Here is a 25,435-nt window from a genome sequence, read left to right as displayed (position 1 = left end):
TCTTACTAACTTGCACCTTCCTTGAATTTTGAGACCTGCTGAGACCATAACTGTGGTGAAATGACTTCAGGCTGTGACAGAATGCATAATGTCAGTAAAAAATCATAGGAAATTCATCCCTACCTAATAGAGTTTGAACTAAGAGTACTGTTTTGACTACCAAAGTGTCCTTTCTGTATTCCAAGGCTAACACCTGAATAGCTAATGTTGAACTTTTTTTTGCCTTACTGTAGCTTGGCTTGATTTTTCTATAAATTAAATATCCTGCGCAGATTCTGTTCTCTCACCAGTTCCCAGCTCCCAGATTCCAGTCTGTGTGAAGCAGTGGCTGTCTGCTATCTTCCCTGTCAGTTAACAACATAACACCCACCTAAAGTAGCTGTTATGGCTGTCTGTTCTCTTTACATGCAGAATTCCTTGTTTACTTTACAAATTTCCTTAAAGTTTCTCTTGCATCCCTCATCCATCTCAATCCTATCTGCTCCAACTTGGGCTGCAACTGGTTTTGTGTTAGTGAGCCTGATCACTGCTCATAAGTTGTTTCGTTACTGCAGTAGTTTTCTTTGCAGCTTCTCCAATCTCCAGGAACCTTTTTCTCTCCTTAGTTAACTCTCAGGTTTTGTTCCCACATTGCCTCTGAGGACAGCTTGCTTCTTCTCCCTTACAAGTTAATGTCCCTTTAGTACTAGTAGTTGTTTATTCTCTGAAGTATCTGATGACAAATATTATACTGTGTTATGCAATTTTCTTTTCTGTTACACCCTCTACACAGATGGATGGAAGCATGCTGGTGTTTCCAGAATAAATTAAGATACAGTATATTGCTTGGGGTTTTAGGAAGGATGTTCATAAAGGAATTATCTATTTTAGTCCCTTATACTTTTCTTTCGGTAGCAGAGCCGCTAACTGCTGATACATTGTTTATCTTGTTCAATCAAGCACATTTCCTGAATATTTTTCACTGATTTGTCACAATCCTTTCATCATCCTTTCCTTCTCATTACCACCTGCCTTCTCATTTCTACCTTCTGTTTTTATTTTGTTTTCTTTAGGAACATTACACTCTTGCACTACTTAATTATGATCTTCGAAAAGAATTATCCAGATATCCTAGACATCCAGTCTGAGTTGCAGCATCTTACAGAAGCAGCAAAAGTCAAGTAAGTCCAGTGCTATTGCTTCTCAGAGCTGGAGTTCCCAGAGATTTTTGTTCACTTAATTATCATAATTTTTTTTCATTTCTGTCTTCTAAACCCATGGCCAGCCTTACAGATGTAATGCCTTTGTTGTAGATAACTAAATTGATAGCTTTACTCAGATATGCCTGTATCTATTTCCAAATCAGACATTGTAAGCAGGCTGGCTGTTGTTTGTAATTCACTCACCATATCCTATGGTTGTTCATCTAAGTGTGCTATTTTTTCTGGGTAATTGCAGGTTCGTTTCTAAGATGGGGTCAATTAGGCACAGAGGCTACAGTAAACCTTTTTCAGGAAGATTGTTCAAACTTTTGCACAAATCAGTCTTGCATAGAAATGTGGAAAGCATCATACTTTCTGCAAAAAATTCAATGGTCCATTTCTGGAAGCATTTTTAAAAATGAATACAGAAGCCATCCCCCCAGATACTAACATTTTTTTTCTTTCCAAAGCACTCCTCAAAAAAAATTATGCATATTAATTACCCAGACATGATTCTTTGTATAAGGAACTAGTCCAACTAATGAAAGAGAAGTAAAAAATAAATGTCTTTTCACACTTAAAAGGCATTTATTAAAGCTTTAGTGGTGTTTTTGAGATGTAAGCTACTACTCTCCAAATATTTGGAGGGTATGCCTGCTGATTCCCAAACAGGTACTCACTAGTTATCAGGAAATTAAAGACTTATTTTGCTCACAAGTCCTAGAAAAAAAGAAATTCCTGTTTGTATATGATGAGCAGAAACTCAGTGTAACATTTGTGTCCAGGGAAGCATGTATGAGCATTAACAGCACGTTTCTATGCTCAGTTACAGTGTAAGCTGGCCAGGACTACCATATGGTAGAAGTGCAGATGGAAAAACAATGCTGGGACTGCGAGGGAGAAAAAAAGTCACACATAAATGTACTGCTAATGGGATTTAGTAGTTACATGGTGTAAGAATCATATCTAGAGATAATCTGAGACTCCAGTGATGTGAGTGCTAAAGCTGTGCTCCTTGCTTGTTGTGTCAGCTGATCACTGCAAGCTGGCCGTGTGGCATATGCTCCCTGTTGAAGGGTCAGGCTCAGCTCACAGGGCACATGTTCTGAGGGCAACCCCCCCTTTTCTTCCCAGGAAAATCCCAGTCTTCAGTGTGACCACTGAGGCAAGCAGGGTCTGCCTCATCTTACATCTCATTCAAGAAGTAGCACAGAGCATTAACAGATCCCCTTCCCCTCGTTTCGAGTCATCTGGTGTGGCTGGTGCCAGAGGCCGGATACCAGACTTGATGGGCCAGTGGTCTGTGCTGCTGCACAGTTCCTGTAGCCCTGTGTAACACTGCTCTTTTTGTTTTATCTGCTCTGTGTCTGTCTCCTGTGCAGCCTGGTAGAGCTGGAGAAGGAAGTCAACAACATAAAGACTGGATTGAAAGCTGTTGAAACTGTAAGTATCTGAAGGCTTCCAAAGTGCCATACTTAAAATATCTCTCAGAATCAGGGGCACTATATATTTTATGATAAGATAAAGTGGGCTTTCTTTTTTCATTCCTTTCCATTCCGTTCCAGAATTCATTAACCAAGAAAAAACAAATAAAAGCTTCTCATGTGGAGCTCCTGCTGATGATCTTAGCAGAGTTAAGGCTAATGAAAAGCTTGTTTGATCTCAACCTGGAAAGTAAAAGGACAGTTTGACAAATGGCATGGACTGAAAGAAGAAATAAAATTCTTGCTCTTTCTTACTGAGGGATGGATGGCTGCTGAGCAAGTGTTTCACATGGCTCTTGGAGTAGTAGTAAGCAGGTAGTGCTCTGTTATATGCAACCCTAACCTCTATCCTAATCACTCCTTGGGAAGGCAAGGGGAAGAATAGAAACTAGTTAAAGATGAAGCAGCTGAGCTGGCAAGCAAAGCAACAGTGGTGGGGCTTTTCCTGCTACTAATGAAAGCCAGTTGTTGGGAATTGCATTGGGTGGTTTCTGTGCAAGGATTACCTGTTTACAAGGAAATAACACAGGACCCTCCAGTCCTCATTCACCATGAGACAGACAGTGATGAGTTCATTTTTCTTTCACATGACCTGAATTTGCTTTTGCCTCTGGGAGTAGAGGAAGGCGATCTTTGTCCTGTCAGCAGCCCCCAGGCTGTCTGGCTGTTGCCAGCAGTTCATTATGTAATTAACCAGTGATCCTCCTGTAAAAAAACCCCCAACTTTCCCAACCTTATTTCTGGATTATTGGGGTAAGGGAGAATGCAGCAATGGGAAGAAATACTGTTCCATACATGGAGTACAGTGTTTGGGAATTAAAAGCACCTGTAAAGGGAAGGCTGACATGGAGTTCAGGACATGAAAAGAGGCCCAGTTTTTGGCTGGGACAGACAATTCCCCCCTTTGAAATGTGAGTAGCTAATTCTGTTTTGCTTCCTTTCGTCAGATTATTTGTCCTTTTGCCTTTATAGCTGATTTTTCTTCTCTTTTCTGTGCATGGGTTCCATGGGCAACCTCTCCTTCCCATACAATCACCATCTTCCTGCCTCAGTCCTTCAGTACCCTGCCATGGTATTTTTCTTCTGAGGCTGCCAGCACCTCCCAATCTGCTTGCTCAGTTCGTGGTTTTCTGGCGTGTAAAAAGCAGCACTATAGCAACAATAGAAGATCACTGTCAGGTGGAAGGGGGAGGAGGGGAAGGTGTGATTCTTGATTCTATTCCAGTGTGTTCTCACCACAGCCTTGGCTCCAGTGACTGGTGTTTCTTCAAGGCCCCTTAAGAATAGAAAGCTAAAAATAGTCTCACAGTCAGATGTTCTTAAAGGTACTACAGACCATTTGCCTTCCTGGACTTGCAGCTCACTTCTTTGTAAAAATAAGATACATTCCTTTTCAAGACATTCATGCAGCTGTTGTCTTTGTGTAGGACACTCCCAGGACAGATGAGTAGTGGAAGGGAATTCTGTCAGCAGAGCCCTTCTCTCACACAGCAAGGAGATCATAACCACCGCTTGAGAAGTGACTACCATGCCTGAATCATTTCATCCCTCTAGAGAACCAGCAGCCCAGCCCACCAGGGCCAGTTCTGGCCTCTGTTATGCTACCATGATTAGCAGAGACCATTTCTAGAAGATACAGAGGAATTTGTTATTTTGCAGTGTCGCTCTCCGGCTGATTACATAGGCATTCTGGTTACTTGTGTGGGTTTTAAGTTTTTTTGTGTTTTGGGATAATTATTCTGCAGGGAAGAACAGAATTTGAAGAGCAGACCACCTAATCTTAATTTGACTTTGTAAAACAGTACTCTCCAGTAACAGTCCCAAATGCCATAGCTTTCAACAGTGAGTAAGATGACAGAATTGTTATACTCACCTTCCAGAGGAAGGGGGAAGGAGAGAGTGGAGCAACTTTCAGCTAAAATAAGCTTAAAAATTAGAATGGAAGAGTGGCTGAAAAAAAAAAAGCGTAATTCTTAGAAGCATGTGAAGTGACATTTCTTGTGTTTGTAAGGTCCATTTCAAAGTGATTGTAACACAGAAACAGTTCACTGCAAAGTGATGGACTGAGCAGTGCTCCCAGGACTGTCCCTTGTGATGTGTTAGGAAAACCAGTGGAGAAGAGGATGTAATATAAAGCAGGGAAAGTAGCACTTCTTTAATGTGGGCTTTCTCTGGCCACCTCCTCATTTCTTTTCCTGACCCTTTTCTGCTTTGTGGTCTTTCCTTGTGGTGGTTACATTCTCTTTCCAACTCACAGCAGACCAAAAGATATATATCATGTTGGATTTTAGATTGTTGATGGCCAGAGTAATTCTTGGCATTCAGCAGCACCACGTGGAGCAAGTCCCAAGATGTTTCTCAGCATAGATGCTTACAAATCTACCCATAGATGCTTATAAACCTACCCATTTGGCTCTGTGAACTACTATTTTGACAACCAGAGAGCACCCAACATGCGTGAAGCTAGAGTTGATATTTTTTTCCAAAGGGAACAGAGGGTCAGATCGTAACTTGACTTGCTGCTTCATGCTGCCTTCCCCACAGAGAAAATCAGGCTTTATCATTCCCACTGATTATTCAGCTGAGAATAAAGATGAGGCCCAGATTATAGTTTCATTGTCCTCATGAGACTGTCAACGGCACACAAGCCAAGCACAGGCATGGGAGATTTCCAGTCTCACTATGAATTACTCAGTTTGAGGAGCTCTGTAGCTCTCTCTGTGTTTCAAGCATGGTGATTAAAGTAAGGGAAGAGATAGCTGTGGGTAATCTTGGCTTAAAACTAAAAAACTCGAGCCAGAAGGAAAGAATCTTAAAATCAGGTTTTTTCTTTTTGTAGGTAGCAGACAAATAGATCTTTGTTTCCTATGGTTTTATGTATTCTTTTTTTCTTTTACCATAACTCTTGACACAATAGCCCCGGTTTATAACTCTGTCACTTTTATGACATCCAAGCTAATGCTTAGCAGGGTGCTAAAAAATGTTGCACCTGGCATCTGTCTGCTTGTCCTTCAGTGGGAGAACCAATTTTGATGTCTTTTTGCTATTCACCTGGTGCTTTTCAGAGAAATAAAGAGGAGATCTAGAGCACATTTCCCCAAGTATACATCATTTTATTTCACCATGGGAAGACAGGATGGAGCAAAACTCACTATTAAAAATCCTAAAGTCACTTGCTACACAAAGCTCTTTATCATTTGTCATTTTGCATAGGAAAAAAAATGCACCACTTCATGTAGTTGATGCTTAAATTATAAAGTTGCTTTAGAAACTTAGCAGGTTGATGGCTTTCTTGGGAGTGGTTTTAATTTGAGGATAAGTGAAACTGTAACCAGGACCTTCCTTCATCCTTTCTTGACCTCCCCTCTCTCGCCTAAAAACTTCTGACTTACTTAGAAAGCGGTTTCTAAGTTAGAGCTCTGGATGAATGTGGGAGCAGAGCATGCTCTGCAGTGAGTGAAACAGATGGACTTTCCTGCTCCCTTCCTCATCACTGAGGAATCTTTGACACTTGCCTGTCTCTATCTCTTACTTCTCTTTCAGGAACTGGATTATCAGAAGAGACGCATGCGAGAATCAGGGGACAGGTTTGTTCCTGTCATGAGCGATTTCATCACTGTGGCCAGTTTCAGCTTCTCAGAGTTAGAAGACCTTCTCAACGAGGCTAGAGACAAGGTAAGAATTCCTTTTGAAGTGTTTAGAGTTTCACCAGCTCAGTCAAAAGCTCAGTCAAAAGAATTAAAATGGAAACAGCAATTTAAGGTACTGGGACTGCAGTGAAAACTCAATAGACACTGAAAATTGTTAAGGCTGAAGTTTCTTATTTTTTCTAATGCGGTCCATATTCATTTAGAACATATTTTGTGATTAAAAGAAGGATCAGTTCTCTTGACCCACTTATTTCTCATCTTCCTTAACATTATTCTTGTGCGGTATAGAATTGCAGTGGCAGTATCCATAACAGGATACCACACCTTGCCACAGTGTGGAAGGGAATGCCTTTTAAGCCATTGCTGAAAAAGGGGTCCTTTCTTGGTGATGGTGACTTCATATATTTTTACCTTCTGCTTCTGACTGCATTCCAGTCTGCTGATTCAGCTGGGGACATCTGTGCTTTGTCTCTTTCCTTTAAAAATATACCTCTGGGTAGTTTGGTGTCCTGGTTTTGGCTGGAATAGAGTTAATTTTCTTCTCAGTGGCTGGTACAGTGCTACACCAGCTATGCTTGATCTTTTCCACTTCTCTGTTACTGGGTGTATTTCAGTACAAAGATAGAAATCCCAAACGTGTGGTTTGTCTGAAGTTCTTGGATTCTTCGTACACACTCAGAACCATGCGCATGATATTCTTCAGGTGCTGCTGCAATCATGTTGTCCTTTCCCTGTCTGCATCTCCATTACCAGATTGGTACACCTAAGGAAGTGCTTGTTCTTTCCTGATGGCTCAGGTCTGGCACTAATCCCTCTGCCTCTCAGATGAATGACGAAGAATTTATATGAAAAGATCATAAGCATATGAAAATGTTTAGAGAAGAGCAAGTTTTAAAGTAAATGATATGTAATGGCAAATCTGCCCTTGTTGGCTGGCATGTTAAAAGTGCTTGGCTGTATGAAGCAAATGTGTTATTTCTTTTGGATCAAATTGTTTCCACTCTGGTGTCAGTCCTTCTAGTGTTAAAGGACCTATTGCATTACTAATGAAAGCTGTGCTGTTGGGTCAGTAGGCCTTAGATTTTGAAAATATAGGCTGAGGATCTAGACAGTAAGACTTCTCACTTATCCAGTTCCTCTGCAGTAGTGCTATTTTGTGATTCAGAAACATTTCCTTGCTGTGGAGATAAACTGGGTAATAGTGACTCGCGTCTGCAAACACAGGAGCCTCTGGCTCTCAGTGAGGGCTGCCCTGGCAAACACCAGTGGGGCAGAGGCTGTTGCAACACTCAGAAGGCAAAGCTGGGCAGTCCAACACCACTGACGTTGTAAAAAAATTCTGGGGAGAATAACATGACTAATTTTTCATAGAATCATAGAATGGTTTGGGTTGGAAGGGACCTTAAAGATCATCTAGTTCCAACCTTCTCCCCCCCTGCCATGGGCAGGGACACCTCCCACTAGACTGGGTTGCTCAGAGCCCCATCCAGCCTGGCCCTGAACACTTCCATTTTTCATTGTTGTCATGTTGCTCGAGAGGATTCAAACTACTTCCAGTATAAAAATGTTCACACCATACTGGCTTTCTCAGCACAAAAGAATATTTTACATTCTGTAACCCCACTAAATTTGCTGAGAAAAACTTGGTTTTCTATGATTTGGGGGCTTCTGTATTATGAATGGGTAAATTTTTCAACTTCATTATAGTTAGGCATCCATTTCTGGAAAGATATTCACTCTGTCCATGGCTTAGACTGCACACTTTTGGTTTGGTGTTAAAGATGGTGGTGCTCCTTTCTTTTTTTGGCACACCAGGATGAAAAGCCAATGCAGATTCTTTTTAAGTTCAATTGGGGGTTAAAAACCAGCAAGTGGTACATGTCCAGCACGGCAATGCAACTTTTCTTGATCAGGCACTTGCAGGAAAAATGCCATTCTTTTGCTTTAAAAATAACCAGAGAAACTCCCTGCAGACGGACCAGTATGTCTGGAAGTTGTTGCACGCTTTTTTAAACATAGCCAACATAAAGCACTCAACATAAAGAGATGTTTTATTTTAATGACTATAACATGCTTAGGAAACGTTACTCTACCTTCTCCTCACACACCCTTGCTATGTTTGCACACACACCATTCCAATTTTGCTCAACCTATGGCTTTGGTTCTTCCACTGGCAAAAAGCTGCTTTTGGACTCCTGTAAGGGAACTCTCTGTCCTTACCAGTGTTGAGCTATTTCTCATGTTTGCTTCATATTATTTTGGCCCTCTGTTCTTCCTCTTTTTCCTCTTTTTTTTTCCTTAAAAAAGAAAAAAAAAAAAAGGAAAAAGAAAGCTGGAAATTTTCAACAAACCAGATGTGCTTTGCAAAGCTTATAACATCTTCCAACCTCAATGGGCTCTCTGTGCTTGTTGAATCACAAGCTTTTTTCATACCATGGAAACCTAATGGAACTAGCCAATTAAAGGAAGAGAGGGACCAAGACATCTGATTATCCTGTTCTTTTTTTATTTCTCAAAGCAAAGCAAATTGAGCAAAAAAGGTAGTGGGGCAGGGAGGACTTTGAAAAATACCTGAATAAGCCTAGAAAGAACTGGCCTGACTCACAGATTTATTAATAATAATGAAGCCCTAGTTTTAACAGCTGGAGTTGGATATCCTAAATATAGATGTGGTTAATTGATTAGCATGAGTTAATCAGAGCCATGTTTCCTCAGCTGGGATTTAAAACAATATAACTTATCTTTTCAAACTGGGGAAGTTTTTATATTTCTTTTAACTTTTTCAGTATTAGCAAAAGTAATTTATTTAGTTATGGAAACAATCCATTACCAAGGTGTGGTGCTGACCTTCTCAGCAGACAATATTTTTCACAGTTCCATGCAGTACCTTTTTGGCCTTTTTGCTTAAACAGAGCCATTTGAAGCCAGTGGCCATGGGGAGGAAGTGATATCTTAAATTTAAAGGGCCAGGTTGCCAGATGCAGGCATCCATGTTTGCAGAGGAAGCCTTGTAACTGTACTTATCTTCATGCAGTAAACAGATGGCTTGGTTAAGAACTGATTGAAAACTTAGACCAACTCTCTAAACAGGCTTTCTAGCACAGCTGGTTCTTGTTCTTTTTGTGTTTTTCTCACTTCCAATACCACTTTATAAGGGAGAATATAGATTAGATCAAGGGATAATGTTTTCTGCCATTTCCCATAAACTGGAAGGTGGAGGCAGGAGAAAGTGAAACTCTGCCCTGGAATCCTTCATCCATTTTTATGTGTTTGAACAGATGAAAAATGGATTTTTTTTTACGTAAGAAAGAAGAGGTTGAATTTTATTCGTGAAAATTTTTCTCTATGTTTCCTGTGGGGAAGCAATGAAAATGCCCAAGCAGAGGAAGAGTAACCTCCCATGGTATGAATTTTATTTTTTTTCTTGAAAAAGGTTGACATTTGCCCTATATGAAGCGTTACTATGTACTTAAATATTGACAGGTATGAACTCAGATCACTAGGCTTCCTCAGAACTGTTCTGCTTTGTTCTTGGTTTATAGCAAACCTGTTTTTAAGACACTTTGGATCTTGTTAGGAGTACAAAGTCTGCTTGGTCAGATATTGCCATTCCTCTGCTGAATGTCAAACTTAAGCCTCTCTATAGAGACACTGTGGAGGCTATGGCCTGGGCAAGCTGGGTAGGAAAAGTGTCCATTCCCAGTCTTTCTGATGACAGTTCCTCTCAAGCAAGGTATTTCTCATGATGGAGAAAGGAGTTCAGAGTCTGCACACACATTTAATAAGCTTAGCACCTACAGTAACTGTTTGGAAGAACAGCAAGGCAGTGAAAGCCAGCTGAGTGAAACCCATTTAAGAAAATAGTCATTAATGGCAGAATGCTATGAAGCACAAAGAAATGCTGTAGTCCAAGTGCCAGTTATAGGCTGTGCACTTCAGTTGTGCATTTTGGAGACGGGTGTTTTCTGTCAGCCACTGGGGGAAATGAATAGGGAATGTATCAGGACAGAGACTGAGGAAGTCAAGATGAGGTATCCCACAAAAGGCACCACCAGCCATTTGGTAAATAAATCACATAGCTGTTGTACAGTAACTTAGAACTTCAGGGGCTGCAGTGCAGGTTGGCATCTAACATGTGAGAAATGTTTAGAGCACCTGTAACTCGATTTTGGGGCTGCCGGCATCACTGTTAAACTCCTGGGAGAATCCCTTAAGAGCATTTAGGCACAAGAAGAGCTGGGCCCAGCCCTGCCTGGAATTGTCAGGGCTCTTTCCATTAGCTGATCTGAATTTGTCCCATAGAGAGAAAAGACATTTATTTGACTTGCCTCAGTACTGAATTGGTGTCTTCATAAGAGCAAACTCAAGATTGCTTGTCTGGGGAATACAGTTCATGTTCCATGGCTACATGGTATAATTCATTTGTGTATTGGCTCCTCCTGCAACAGCAGACAGCACAGACAGCAGGAAATTTTTATCATGGCTGTTTTTCCTCCTCCTCACAGAGCCCCATTCCTGCCGTTTCCAGAGGTCTTCTGCCACTGTTTAACATTTCGTTGGCAAGCACAGCAGAGTTTGTGTGTGCTGCTGTCCCGCTTTCCCTCTCCTTGCTAAAATGGCTTTTTAAAATAAACAACTGTCTAAACGATTTGCTTTGGCAAGAGGATAAATTCAGTGGAAAGTTTGGCAGAGGAAGCAGAACTGGCACTGAGCTCGTGGACCTGTTATATCATGGAGCTTGGGGGCACTTATGGTGTGGAAATGAATTTTTTAATGAAAAAAAGATATACCATTCTGTGTTACAGTGGAAAACCTGCTGAAACACAGTTTTCCATTTTGCTTTTGCCCATGTCATCTGTCCCCAAATGACTTCAGGAATAAGCAAGTTTTCAGCCCTTGTTCCACAATATTACAGCACATCACAAAATTCTGGGAAGCGTTTTGCGTGTATGAGGGCTTAGCTACAGATTTCACAACTGTGCACAAGAGCTGGTGTTGTTTGGGAGGAAATCTGCCCATGGAGCAGTCAAGCAATTTGTACAGGGTGACACAAGTCCTGTGACAGAGAGCAGAAGAGAGGGCTGGGATCCAGAGCACCTTGGTCTGTGCCACGCTACCTCTTAACGCCCTGAGGGAGGCAGGCAGTGTGATTTTAGCCACTGTGGGCAGGTAGAAGCCTGGGCTTTGTAACAGCATTGGGGAGGCTGTCTGCAGCAGCTCACTGCCCCTCAACCCAGCACCAGTGCTTTGGAAAAGCACACGTGGTTGCAGAACCAGAATTACAGAGAAGTAGAAGAAGTAGTAAAGCCAGAGGGGTCTGTTGCAGTTTAAACAGTGAAAAGACAGCATGTCTCTCTTTACAATAGTGCATTACATTGATGCAGTGCCCCACAGATGTGAACAACTGATTCTTTGCCATTTGCTATAACACATTAGTGGGGCGACATTTTCTGTTCTGTAATGAATGGAGAGCACAAGGCTGAGAAAGGAAGCATGAGCTCCCAAGCCACATCATGGGCAGAGCTGGCAGCAGAAGCTGGATCTCCTGACTTGCCTGCCTCTGCTCAGTCAGCTTTTTTTCCAGAGGGGGTAGAGAAAGAAGGAGAATGTTTATTTCAGTGAACTCCAAATTTTTCCTTTTGTAGTTTTTTTAGGTCATCCAGCTCACAGATCTTTTGCTTTTTGTCTTTCACTGCTTTACAGTAAGTGATTGTGACCTCCTAAGCCCTGTGTTACAGGGCACCAAAGACAGGCTGCTCTCAGACTCTTTGCTGCTGCTTAGAGACCACAACACCTCAGATTCATGAGTGTCTCTGGAAGGCTCCCAGGCTGCTGGGTCTTTCCAGCACAGCAACACTGTTCCTCCTCTGAGTGGCACTGGGGAGGCAGCAGCAAAAGCCCCTCTTTGCCAGTGACACGAACTAGCCGGTGCTAGCTGGTGACAGGCCTTGTGCAGAACATTTGCAGACAACACCACCCTCTAAAGGAGACTTCCATGTATGTAGGATCCAAGAGCCCCAGGCAAGGACCCCCTGCCTTTTCAACCTCCAGCTTCCTTAAGTGATTAGGAAACCCCTGTGGACATTCATGGTGTCAACCAGCTCATTTCTGTGCGCCCACTCACTCACCTTTGCTGAGCACAGGAGGAACATGGGATGGAGGCAGTGCATTGCAAGGTGCAAAAGCCATCTCCTGTGGGCTTCCCTTCCACTTCAGGCTTCACAGCTATTGGACAAGCCTTACTTCCAGCTGGCAGCCCTAGTCACTGCTCTTAATTTGTGCCTTACTTTCAATTTTCACAGGAGTTAATGACAAATTAAGTGGGAAGAGATTCCAGGTGATGCCTTTTCCTGGTCTTAAAATCAAGAATCAAACACGGTTAGAAGGGAAAAAGGGGTTTTACCTTGGTATTTATTTTAAGGATCCTTAGGTGCACACGTCCAGGCGGAATGCATCCAAATGCACACTGCAATGCACACCCATCAAAGATCTGGTATAACATTATAGGTCTTACTAATTAGCATATCTATCAAAGATTCCCCAGTGAGGGGCTCCAGAGAGCCCCTTCCCCAAGGAACCTTCCCCTGGATGGTTCTATCTTAGTTGGGGTCTGGGGCTTTATGATCCCTAACTATGAAGCTTCTAAGATGTTTAGTCTCCTAGCTTGACAAATAAGTCTAAGAATGTAGGCTAAAAACCACTGAGAATACAAAACCTATAAAAGGGTATAAAAGGGGTATAAAAGAAAAGGCAAAAAATCATCATAGCATCACAGGTAGCACATCCCCTGTGAGCAACGAGCTTCAGGTGCTCTGAGTGTTCAAGCAGTGGTGGCAATGCCTGTGCTGAAGTCTTTCTTTGACACTTCCCTGCCTCCCTGGCTGATTGTCACACTGGGGCAAGCAAGACAAGAAAATAGAGCATATGGAGATGCTTTATCTCCCTCTGTGGTATTTACAGCCTGTATTCTCTCTGCCAAAGAGCTGGTGCTGGTTCAGTGTGGGTTACTATAGACTGCTGCATTTCCCTAATATTCAAAGAGCCTATGTGTACATTATATAGAGATAAAATTACAGAGAGGGGTGGGGAGAGGGTGTAGGTGTGTATGCTTGTGTGTATGTCTTCAGAGGCTCCAGAGAAAAGGAGTCAAACAGAGAAGTAATCTGTTGCTGTTTCTTTGTGTTTCCTTCAACTCCTGCCATGTTTGGTAGCTCAAAGCAACTTGCATTTCTTCCAACACTTTTTTTTTTCTAAGATTCTTTGGGTTTCTTTGTTTGTTTCTGGCTGAGAACACAGCCTTTTTAAAGAAAAAAAGAGTCTATTGCTTGAAACTGCTTTGTGGGCCTGGCAGGGATAGCAGAGAAGGGGAGATGCTGAATCTCTCAGGCTGTGCCAGAAGGAAGTTGCTTTCCTTGGAGATTTCTTCCCCCTGCAGTTGACTGGGAGACATTGTTTATGCTTTACCTGATACAGGGCCAGAGGGGTTTATAAGACCTGCTTCCAAACTCATTTTGTGCTGGGATCAGAGCCTGAACTGTTCTTACTGTCTTTTCCATTCTGCAACAGCACCCACATAAGGAAGGAAAGGGAAACTGGGCTGTGTTAGTATGAGCTGAATACATGCCTGAGAGAACTTGAAGACAGTCCATAGCCTGGTTTGGTAAATGTTGAGGTCTGTAAGGATGCTCTGCTGCTCTCTGGTTGTGTGCTAAAGTGCAAGCAGGGAATTCTAGGGAAGCTGTGCATCAGGGCACAAGTACTGTCAGGAGTGTGCCTCTGGGGCTGCCTGTTGCAGCACAGAGGTGTGTGAGTGAGGGCAGCTGGCAATGGATGTGTGTCCTTACACAGCACTTACTGCACGTGCTGCTGCTGACAGGCTGTATGTGCTTGATTTGAGTGCATTTTGGTGAGCATGCTTGGGAGTGTGAGAGTGCAAAGGAGAGAGTACAACTACTGCAGCACTGATGTCCAAGAGCCAGGAGTTGCTGTGAATTTACCATATCCCCATCAGGACTGCCCTGTGACTGAAGTCCTGCCAGTTGGCTGCCTCCATATGTGTCCTGCAGCCTCAACATTTGCCTTTTAAAATAAAAACCACTTGTGATGTATTCACTCTCTTTTAAGTCTGCCTGGGAGCCCTGGCTGCTTTCCTTGCCCCTCTCTCATGCCTTGTCTGTCTATAGTCTCCTCTCTCCCGGGCAACACCCTGACTCAGAGGACTCCAGAGAGATGTATGACATGGCAAAAGGTTTCTGAGAGGACGGACTGTAGCTTTATTGCAAAAAACTTTTACCTCCAGGCATTTTAAAAGTTGATTTGAAGGGAAGATGGAAGGGGAAAGTATGGACTAAAACTGCTTGTTTCCCCAGCTAGCTCACTGTCTTCTCTGCCCTGGCTGTCCTGCAGCTGCAGCTGAGATGTGGCCACAGTGTCATCCTCTGAAATTACTCCATTGCCCTCAGGAACTAAACACGTTTGTTTGTATCAGTGGACAGTTAGTACTCTCCAGCACTATAGCTGCATGTTGCCCAAAGGATATCCAGGAGAGCAGACTCCTCAGGGATAGAGGCACCTGCCTTAAGGAGAAGCACTTCTGTTGCTGGGGGTAGTTTCTGCTCTTGCCGCATGAATTCTCAGAGAGTATTGAATTACATGGTGTGGTTACTCTTAAGCTATCCTTGCTGTCTTCACCAAACTGCCTGCCTAATTATGGCTCTTGTGTTTTCTGCCCCCTTGACAGTATGCCAAGGCACTGAAGCATTTTGGAGAGACTGAGGGCAAGATGCAGCCAGATGAATTTTTTGGCATCTTCGACACTTTCTTACAGTCATTTGCAGAGGCCAAGCAAGATCTGGAGAATATGAGGAAGAAAAAGGAAGAGGAGGAGCGCAGGGCACGCATGGAGGCCATGGTGAGGATCTGGGGGCAGGAAGATATTTCCTTCCCTCACCTTTTTGTGTCTTGAGAGAAATTCCAATGATCATGTCCTGTCACTGTTTTATGTTCTTCTCCCTGACACCTCTCTTTGGCATCATTCTCTTCTCAAATGATGACATTTTTCCTGCTGTCTGTCTTGCTCTCAAGGATGGCTCCCAAATTACCCTCTTAGGGATTCAGATACCAAATCTAGCCCAGGCATTTTTGCCCTGGCACTTTGCAGCATGGGGTTGCCACCACCCCATGCCAAACTATCCTGCTTTTAGGCTGCAAACAAAGAAGCCACATTTCCCTCAGTCCCGCCAAGCTGGTCAGCTTCCAGTCAGACTCCATCATCATCTGCTGCATGCCTGTCATCTGCACAGTGACATAGCAAATGCCCTGGCACCTGCTGCAGCCCACACCGGCAGTATTTCTCTCTGGCCAGCCTTAATGCCGGGATTACTGGGGCTGTGTCTGGCCTTGACGTGGCAGGAGACCTCTCTGTGGATTTTGCTGCTGGGAGACAGACGTATGTGTCCCCAGGGGTTCATGTGAACCAGCATCCCCCTGTAACCTCAGCTCTGTGCTGCCTGAGAACTCGGCAGTCCCCTGCCTCCTTCCCCCCTGCCGGTGCTGTAGCCCTGGCTGCTGCCATGGCCCCAGGCCACGCTGCAGGGAGTTGCTGATTTTAATGTTTGCAGAGCCAAAAGCATTGGCTTGTGCCTTTCAAAAGAGGAGAGAGGTAAAACACCAGGATGCCAGCAGCCTTACTGTTAGACAGAAGGATAAAATGCCAGGACACAGGCTCAAGTTTCCTCTCAGCCAGCCTGGAAAGTTAAAAGGAGCCCACTGTAGGATGGTTTCATAGGCCTAATATGTCATGAAAGAGGCCTTATGGAAAGAGTCTTCCTGCAATGTGGGGCTAGCATTTGCAGAGTGACCGACCTGCTTCCTGATAGCCACTACCATCCCCTGCCAGTTCTACTAATTCTGGAGCTGAGCAGTGGAAAGAGATAGCCGAGCTCCTTGGAGCTACCCTAGGGAGGCTGAGGGCATCACATTGACAGGTGGACCTATCCAACAATTTGTAAAATTAGCAATTTTGTTTCATTGCTCTTTGTGTTTATAACCAGTTTCTCTTTCCATAGTCAAGGCAATGTGTCTTCATCCTCCCAGCACTGCAACACTGTCTCCATGCAAACATGAGCTGTTTTGTGCATAGGGATTCTACTGATGTTTTGATGTCTCACACAATTTTCATGCTTCACTATGTTGTGGCTTTCTGGATTTTTCCTTTCTTCTTTTCCTCCTTCTGCTTCAGGGCTTCAGCCTTTCTGCATGTAAATTTAGCTAGCTATGGCCCAAGTGCAAAGTTGTTTGTGACTGTACTAGTGACTGTGGTTTGTACCGACACATCCAAACTCACTAAGTCAGGTGCTGTCAGCATGGTAGGTGCTGCTGCACTAAGGTCACTGCAAGCCAGCTCCCAGAAGCTGGGAAATGACCTGAGCCAGCATCACTTGTAAACTGGCATTTGACACAGCTACTGTGCTGTCACTATCCTGCTGTAAAATTAGTGCAAAACAGCAGTAGCATGGTCAGATCCCATGTGTCCTCTTGCTGCAGGCTGATAGTGCTTTGTGAGGCAGACACACACTGCTACTCATTCCTCATTTCTTCTGCTTGCCTGTGTAGAAGAGAAGCCCAGCATGGCCTCTTGTTGCTCTTGGCACAGGTGATGGCCTTGTGGATAAGCTCCTACTCTTGTTTTCCCTAATCTGTATTGATGCATTCTGGCTGCTTCTGGGAGTGTACCTAGTGATCTAGCATCTTGGTCAGCTAATCCTAAAACTCTGTGTCCTTCTCCACAGCTAAAAGAACAGAGGGAAAAAGAGAGGCGACAAAAGAAAGCAAAAGCTGGAAGCATCTCTGAAGAGAGTGGGGAGTTTGATGACCTGGTGTCAGCATTAAGGTCGGGTGAAGTCTTTGACAAAGACTTATCCAAGCTCAAGCGTAACCGCAAGCGTTCGGGGAACCAAGGCTTAGAGACAAGCCGTGAGCGGGTGGTGACAAAGCTAAATTATTAATTACAAGAGGAAGAAAAATAATCAACCAAAAGAAGGAGATGAAAAAGTGCAAAACAAGGAAGATGAATGCGTGTAATGGCGCTTGGCTGACAGCTGCCCCAAAGGATTTCTTTGGTCTGTAGCTAAAGACGTTACCTTTCCATGATCAGCTTTCCTCTCATCCCTCTTCTGTGCTCCTAATTTGAACCATTATAAAAGTGCCTCTGTGGATCCAGCAGGGCCTGTGACTGGGCCATGCAGAGCTGACAGATTTGCTTCTGGGAGTTTGTTGTGTCATCAAAGGCCTCATGGTGATGACAGAAAGTACTTAGGCCTTGCAGATGGCCTCACAGCTGGAACAAAATTTTCTGTGTGCCAAAGTAAAAACTAGTCATGATCTCCATCTTGCTGATAACAAGGAAGACTAATTTCAGAGCAACTCTGCAAACAGCTATCACTTCTTCTGGATCTAGACTGGCCTTCTGGGGTTTGTTGAGATGTGGTTCTCAAGTTTCCAATTCCCTCCTAGAATTGGATTTTATAAGCCATTGATTAGCACCTGAAGAATGCATTTAAGCTTATGTGCTGTATAGTATTTTTTTGTGGCCTACACTGTCCAAAGCAAGTGAATCTTAGAAAGAAGTCTCCAGTTTCTGTAACAAAATGAAATTCAAGAATCAGGATCAACATACAATAATTTGAAAAAGTCTTTTGGATTCTGCTTTGCTAGAAGGAGTTTTCTGGAATTTCTTGGTGATTGAGTCTCAAAGCTATGAAATGCATCTTCTTGGAAAGAAACTCTGGCTTTCCTTTAGAAAACTAAGTCACTGCCAGGTTGGGATTACGAGTAGATGACTGTAGAGCCTGTTGTCATTGCTGGAGGCTGGGAGGGAATCAGTGGAAAATTTCTTATCTGTGCAAGATTGGAACTTGGGATCTCCCTAGTATCATCCACAGGTCTCCAGTAGCAAACAGCAAACAGGTTCACTGCCTGCCAGATGTGAGATCTCTTTTCCACTTGATGCTAGCTGTGATTGCTGTTGGCATGAACTAGTCTTTCTGTCTAACAGCCTGACCTCCACTGCACACACCCCACTCCTGCCAAGGGGAACCATGTCACTCAGTAAGATATGAATGGTGTCAAAAGAGAGCCTTGGAGCACGCAGACTTTTTCATTTTGAAGAAATCACTTGGGATGAACCAAGGGAGAGCCCCATAATTAAAACTGAGAATTTATCGAGGAGGACACAATTGTGTAAACCAAGAAGGCTTTGGAGTTGGGTTAATTCAGAAGAAACAAATAAATTTGTAGTTAAGTTACATGAATGCAATATATAAGCAGAAAAGCAAGCAACCCAAGAAGAGGCTTGAATTCTGTGTGTCTTCATGGTTCTAGGAAAGGGATTGGATTGTGTGGGCTATCATGGCCTTTTTTTTAACCTTTTTTTTTCAAACTTCTTCTTTTTTTATTATCTTCCCTGGAGAAGGAAAAGAGGAAAAGAAAGAGTGGTGATGGATTCTTCCTCCTAGACAGGAAGAGAGAACGTTTGAGAAGAGAGACCATCTACAAATTGCTGCATTAGTCAACAGCACAAAATGTCAAGGAATCCCAGGGAAGTGAAAAAGCTCTATTTGTCACTTTAATCATTTGGTTTGATTTTTCTCTGAATGTCACTTAACCTCAGGCTCTGCACTGAGTCTGCAGAACAGAACTTCCTCTGCAATGCATGCTGCCTGATCAGTATTACACACTACAATATTGGAGAAGCAAACTGTGGTGGTCTTCCGAACACTTTGAGAGCTAAATAATTATGTAAACTTTGGAGAGAAGCAAAAAAAGTCAGAATTGTCAAACTCTGATGTTTCATTGTTTACTGAATTTTGAGTCTCCCACCCCAGAATTTCCCTATTTAGGACATTCCAGACTGCCGCGCCTCTGTATAATACTCATCGTAAAGAGCTGGTATCTTACAAGAGCTGGGTGCATTCTCCTCCCTTACTATCCCACTCCCCTTCTGGGATTAGCTATTAACAGCAATGCCTGTTGCAGTGGACACAAGCACCTTGTAGAAGAAAGACTATTTCATAAAGGTTTTTGAAAGTTTAAGAAAAAATCTCACTTTTTAAAGCATTTTTATTTTAAATTACAAATGGATTTTTAGAAATGTCTCTTGTAAATTATATTAACAAGCTCCTTGCTGCTCCCTGAAGTAGACTTGCTATATATCCCAGCCCTTTTGTTTGTCTTGTTTTAAAGCATGCCATGTAACCTAAGCCATGTAAGCCATATGAGAGGTGGTAATATGTGCCAAATTGGTATACAGTTGAGTTTAGATTTGAATAATCCCTGAATTCCAAAGATTATGCTTTTAGGGATTAGAACATTGTAGGGTTTTTTTCCTCCCTCTTTGTTCTCCCTGGGTTTAGGACTCACCCAGAACTTCAGGTGTAGTGCCAAGGTCAGTCCTGGTGCAAGATGATGTGCAAGTGCTGCTTGCTTGCTCCCCAGGTACTTGCTTGATAAAGCAGGCTGTCAGCATGGCAGCTGTCAGAGAAGAAACACCTCAGGGCAAACCCTTTGAATATAAATACAGCATTTCCCCTGCCCCAGTATTTGTCAAACCAGGTTTGTGCTGTGCTTTCTGAAACTGAAGTCACTTTGCCAGGCCACAAATGTGGCAAAAGCAGAGAGGGTGGTAAGTCCTCTGTCCTCTGTATACACAGTTCAGCTCTAGTTTAAAGAGATCCTGTCTGATGGTACGCGACAACACTCCAGCCACACTGAGAGTCAAAGAAAGCTGCTGTAGTTTTGCCACCTCTTTGACTCATACATTAATAATGAGAGATTGTGCAACTCCTGTAAATCAGCTGTGGGATCCTTAAGGGGATGGACAGAAAGCTCAGAGTCATGCCCCTGATTCAATGCTGCTCGACTTTCTCAGCATTGCAGTGCCTCAGGCTCCTCCTGTTTGGAATCAGTGGTGATGGCCAAAAGCTTCATTCAGTGTGAAGGACAGTCTCCCTGGCTCTTGACTCCGTGGTGAAAGTTCATAAAGAAGGTTTTGGAAAAGCTCAGTTTCACACTGAGGCAAGCAGTGTTTTCATACAAGTGGTGACAAGCAGAGAGGTCCATTAACTTATCTACTGTATGAGATGAGGTTACCCACACAGAAGATAAGGAAAAAGTTGGCTCTGCTGTAGGGCCTGGAATCAGATTCTTGCTGAAGCCAGGTTTGTCCATGTATCTCATATTTTGGGTACTGTGAGTGCATCTAATACTCTCTTCTTCTTCAGAAGTTGTGGTTGAGTTGCCAGGTGCTGAAGGAGAAAGGAAAATCTTATCCTTGAGTAGGTTTAGGAAGCCGTCTGTGGTCTAACATCATTGGAGAAGCTGGAGATGAGCTAGGGTCTGCTGTTGTCCTTGCGCCTGTGCAGTCACTCTGCCTTTGGAAAAAAGTGGAGAAGAAGGAGATCTGAGAAAGAAGGGCATCATTGAAAGAGGGCTGTTCTGCTTCCTGCAGAAATACAGTAATTCCTAACTTCATGAGGAAGTTCCTCACACCTAGAAGAGGTACTTTCTAACTCTCCAGAATTTGTCCCTAGAGGTCTAGTGCTCACTCACCTCTGTGTCTCTGCATTGTTGCTACATAGGTTGCATTAGGATGGTCCCAGAAAAGACTGAAGAAGACTCCCTCCTCCTTCCACTTACTTTGAACTCAGTCACTCTTCTCAGTCGATCATGTCTCTAGAAATGCTACAAGGTAAAGTGACTTCAGGGCAGCAATACCCTTCTGTGCTCTGTAGCACAGCCATTGTCCAGGCACCAGTTCCCTACAAGAGCAGAACTACTGTTCAGGGCTGAGAGACTTCCTCACTATGGAAACGACCTGGATGTCCTTCAGAAGTATTTCTGTAATGTGTTCACAATGTCTGATGAGGGGAAAGGAATTGCAAAGGATCCTGGTGGGAGACCGTGGGGCAGGTGTTTCCATAATGATCAGCCCCACTGGCTAAATCTTTCCGTTTCTTTAGGAAAGATCACACTTTGAGCTGGGTTGCACGGGAGAAGCTTGTGTCAGGAGTTTCCGTGAGGGGAAAGGAGATCTGTTGTACAGTAGATGATGTACATGATATATGCAGTTTCGTTTCTAGGTTGGTTGTCTTGGGTTTTGTTTGTCTGTTTGTTTGGGGGTTAAATGATTTTTAAAAAAATGGTTTTAGGAATCTCTAAGGGGAACCTGTAAATCTGACACCTCTATTTATTTTGCCTTATTTTAGTTTGCTATGTTTGTATGTATACACTGCATTACAGCAAAGACTATTGAGACGGTGCCAGGGCATTACACCGGCTGGACAGCTGGCTTGGCTCCTGTGCCAGCTGAGCCAGGCCAGGGGATGCAGGTGAGCAGTCTTGGTGTGGAAAGGGAGGAAAGAAAAAAACCCTTTTGGCTTTTGTCATAATTACTCTGCCTCTGGTGATCCTGGTTCTGGGAAAGCACACATTTTAAAGCTTGAGGTGAACTGATGGAGGTTGTTATTTCAGAACACTTTCTACAAAATGGGTTTGTTTTTCATCATGAGTCACAGTGAGGAGTTTGAGCAGAGTAAAGGTGCACAGTTGCTCACGCAAACTTCACTCTTCCACACGAATTCTGTCCATAATGTCAGAGAAGCTTGGCTAGATGGCCAAAAGTGGTTCATGCCCTGTAACTTCTCACCAGAGTTAACACACTAGTGAGATAAACTGGGACAGCTCTCCTTCCTCAGAGCTGACATTCCTTCCTATCACCATGGCCAAAGAAAGATTTCATCTACTTTCCCTCTTTCCTCCTCCTCCCCACCTCCCCAGATTACCCCAGGTAAGCAAAATCTTTCTACTGCTCAGTTTGTTACCCATGGAGTCTCTGGCAATCACCAGGTGTTAGGCCATGGCTCCTTGGCTTCTGTAGTTGACACAGGAGATTTCTGATTGCCTACCATCCAAATGGGTAGTCTCCATTGGCCACCCCAGTTTCTCTTATAAAGGTAGGAGGGGCCAACATGGATAATACAATTTGGCCAACTGAAAATGTAGAATTTATATATTTATTTACATAATGTATAAAAAACCTATCTACTAATCCAAGTAGTAGTTCTGATGACCAGTATTCCCCGAAGTTGGCCAGATTTCCTCACTGTGCCAAATGAGAAGGATACCATGAGTTTAGCATGGTGTTTTGGCGCTTCATTTCATGAAAGAGTCTGGATGGTTCCAAACCGGAGTCTTCTGTTATGGGTGGTAATGTAGAATTGATCCACAGTAACCAGTTCAAGCTGCTCGGGTTTTACATCAACATAATTCAAAGTAGGATCTGGATTAAAACTTTCCTTTAGACAGGTTTGTCAATTTACAAGATGTTCTACACAGCTCATGTAGGTCTTGGTCATTTCAGCTTCCCCCACTAGGAGCTCGGAGCCAAGTGATCTAGAAAAGCCTCTCTGACAAGTCATTTGCCCCCTTCCTGCTCACCTTCAAACAGACTCTTTAATGCTCTTTGCAGTTTTTAGAATTGCGAGGGAATTTTCAGTACTTGAGCCGCTCTGTGCTCAACGTCTCCCTTCCAAGCCATCCCCACCTGCAGTCATTCTGCTCCCCTGCAGGCCTGCTCAGCTTGAAACTTGCAGGTCACTTTGGGAGGTGGCCCTGCCTGCCAAGCTAGAAAGTACAGTGCTGCTTACTGAAGTGGGAGGTTGTGTGCTGCTGCTGTAATGCCTTGGCCTATCCTCATTTCTTAGTCAGTTTAAGACTATAGGTGAATTAAATGTACAAATCCTGTAGTGTCCTTTTTATCTATATCTTTTTATAAGAATATACTGTAATACTAAAAAACAAAAGCAAAAAAAATTAAAGATATATTGCCCCCACTGTGTCTCCGTACATTTCTTTGTAGTTTCATTTTCTGCACATTTTGCTGCAAAGTCTGATAGGTGAGTCAGGGTCTGGGTGAAGATTTTTGTTAAGGTCTGGGTTTTTGATCAAGAGCATGGAGCTCTTTAAGTGATACAGTCACTGCAGAGCTGGTGAGAAACTCCACAGGTTGTTCTGGGGGAACAAGCAGCACCGTGGAACACAAGCACATCCTCCCCATGCCATGCAATGGGGAAGAGCTGATCATGGAGCCACCAGGTCACCATATCCAAGGCTCCTCTTAAAAAGCTCTCTCTTGTTCCTCTTTCAGAATAACATCCAAGGGTACACAGGAGTTCACTTAAAAATAAAAAGGATAAAGTAAGATGGTCCTGATATCTAGGAGTTCATAATCCCTGGCTGGACATGACTATTCCAAGCAAGGAAGGGAGTGCAGGGTGGCAGTGCTCGCCCTAAGCTTGCTTACGTAACAGAGCAACATCCCGACAGCAAGAGCGCCGACTCAGAGGACGAGTGGGCAGGAGAGCATTGCTGCCAAGGAATCCAGAGTTAAATAAGGCCAGCTGAAAAGGAACCAGGAAAGCCAGCATCAGGAGTAAAGACTTCAGAAAAGCAGGGTGGAGAGTCCGGAGTGAAGTTAGACACAGATCAGTGGGGTGAGCAAGATGTGCACAAGGGCTAGGGCTGACTTGTGGCTGAATTGAAGGATGTGCTGAGGAATTCCTTGGAGCTCAAGGGCAGAACCTTGTCCTCACCATAGGTGCATTGTGTACAGCTGTTTCACTTATACACAGATCTCCTCCTTTCTGTTGATGGAAAGAGCCCTCTGACAAAATTATCCTTAAGCCACAACATTTTGTGCTCATCTTCAACCCACCAAAGGGCAGTGCTTTAATCTTGAGCTCCTGAGAAGTTCATTCCTAGCTTCCAGTGGGAGCCTTGCTGGCTGTGCAGCACATTCCTGCAGCGCTGAACTTCCCAAGGATCCCAGACAAAGCCCCGGCTGTTGTCTCTGGCTCCCAGGTGGGAAGAACTGTGGAAATGAGTGAAAGTAATCAGGGTGTAATTGTTTGCACAGGCTGACAATCAACAGGCAGCAAATGGGAGTCTGAGCGCTCTGTGGGAAGGTTCTTGGCTTTTAGTTGTTAGAAAGGCTCTCCGTTTCTCTGTTTTGATCTATTTGGTTCACACGTTGCTAAAATTCTGACTTTTAGGTTCTTGCTGTACAGATGCAAGGGCAGAGGCAAAGGGATGTTTCTGAAACATCTGCACTGTGTGAGTGGTGGAGGCAGGATGAAAATGCAGGGACCTCCCTGAATTCTCTTCCCTGGCAGCTGGGGTTTGGTAGAGGGAGTCAAACCATTGCTTTTCCTCTTGTTAGAGGTGAAACCCAGTGGCATTTGAATTATCTGCTTTGAACAAGACAGACATCCTGCCTGGATTCAAAGAAGACTTTAATATTTTGTTTGGGGTTGGAGCACACAGTGAGGAGCTGGTGTTCTGCCCTGCAGCATGGGTCCATCACAGAAGCCTCCTTCCATCTTCCTGGTTGACACCTTTCCCATGATCACAGACCTCCCTGTCCTTGTCATCGCTGCACAGAAGCAAGGTAAGTGCCTCATGGCTTTTTCTGAGCAAAGTTAGGGTTGGGGTTCAGCTGCCCTGAATGACTGGGAGTGAGGAGGAGTGTAAGGGAAGCTCTCTGCTCTTGCTGGGAAGGGCTGAGTCTCTATCATTTATTGGTTTTCTCTTTGTTTAACTTTTGGCTTCTGCTTAAACAAAGGTGACTTTTATGTCTGCCGTAGTGGACATGGAGCTTTCTGGGAGAAATCTGCTTGGCTCTAGACTTCTACCACTAGAATTAAAGTTTGGAGTTTTTTCCCCCTTCTCAAGGCCCAAAAGTTTTGGTTTTCAACATTGTTGAGATAGATTTTGTTTGTTTGATGTTCCTGTAGGTAATGGGCTTCTTGCTGTTTTCTCTGAGGCATAGTTGCTATTTATCTCTACTTTGCTTAGACTCACCAGGAGGTAAGGTCCTTTTTTTCCTTTTTGTCTTTTCCCCCCTTTTGCTGTGTTTTCATCCCTTTTGCCTTTTTTGCCATTTTCCCCCTAATTCTCCCCACCCCAGACTCAGCAGGGTTTGCAGTGAGATGGAGGCTTGCCTTGAGTGAGCTGCTGCATGTTTCCTACCAAGTGACAGCACTGAACCGCAGCGGTCCAGAAGGGT

At 43.6% G+C, this 25,435-nt stretch overlaps 1 protein-coding gene across 5 annotated transcripts in view; it reads left to right on the top strand.

Moving 5' to 3' along the window:
• DAAM2 (dishevelled associated activator of morphogenesis 2) overlaps positions 1 to 23,204 on the top strand; it is a 204,090-nt gene extending 180,886 nt beyond the window's left edge. For all 5 annotated transcript variants that reach the window (XM_042022915.1, XM_042022918.1, XM_042022914.1 and 2 more), the window contains 5 exons: positions 1,053 to 1,160; positions 2,564 to 2,624; positions 6,209 to 6,340; positions 15,056 to 15,226; positions 17,106 to 23,204. In XM_042022915.1, the coding sequence (XP_041878849.1) occupies positions 1,053 to 1,160; positions 2,564 to 2,624; positions 6,209 to 6,340; positions 15,056 to 15,226; positions 17,106 to 17,321 (688 nt within the window). In that variant the 3' untranslated portion in view covers positions 17,322 to 23,204. The remainder of the gene's footprint in view (positions 1 to 1,052; positions 1,161 to 2,563; positions 2,625 to 6,208; positions 6,341 to 15,055; positions 15,227 to 17,105) is intronic.
• Positions 23,205 to 25,435: the final 2,231 nt, after the last annotated feature.

The sequence above is a fragment of the Corvus kubaryi genome, unplaced genomic scaffold (assembly GCF_017639235.1).
Source record: "Corvus kubaryi isolate FWS band 111438036 unplaced genomic scaffold, C.kubaryi_AGA036_p1.0 37232, whole genome shotgun sequence".
NCBI classification, from domain to species: domain Eukaryota; kingdom Metazoa; phylum Chordata; class Aves; order Passeriformes; family Corvidae; genus Corvus; species Corvus kubaryi.
This window is presented reverse-complemented; position numbering and strand designations above follow the sequence as displayed.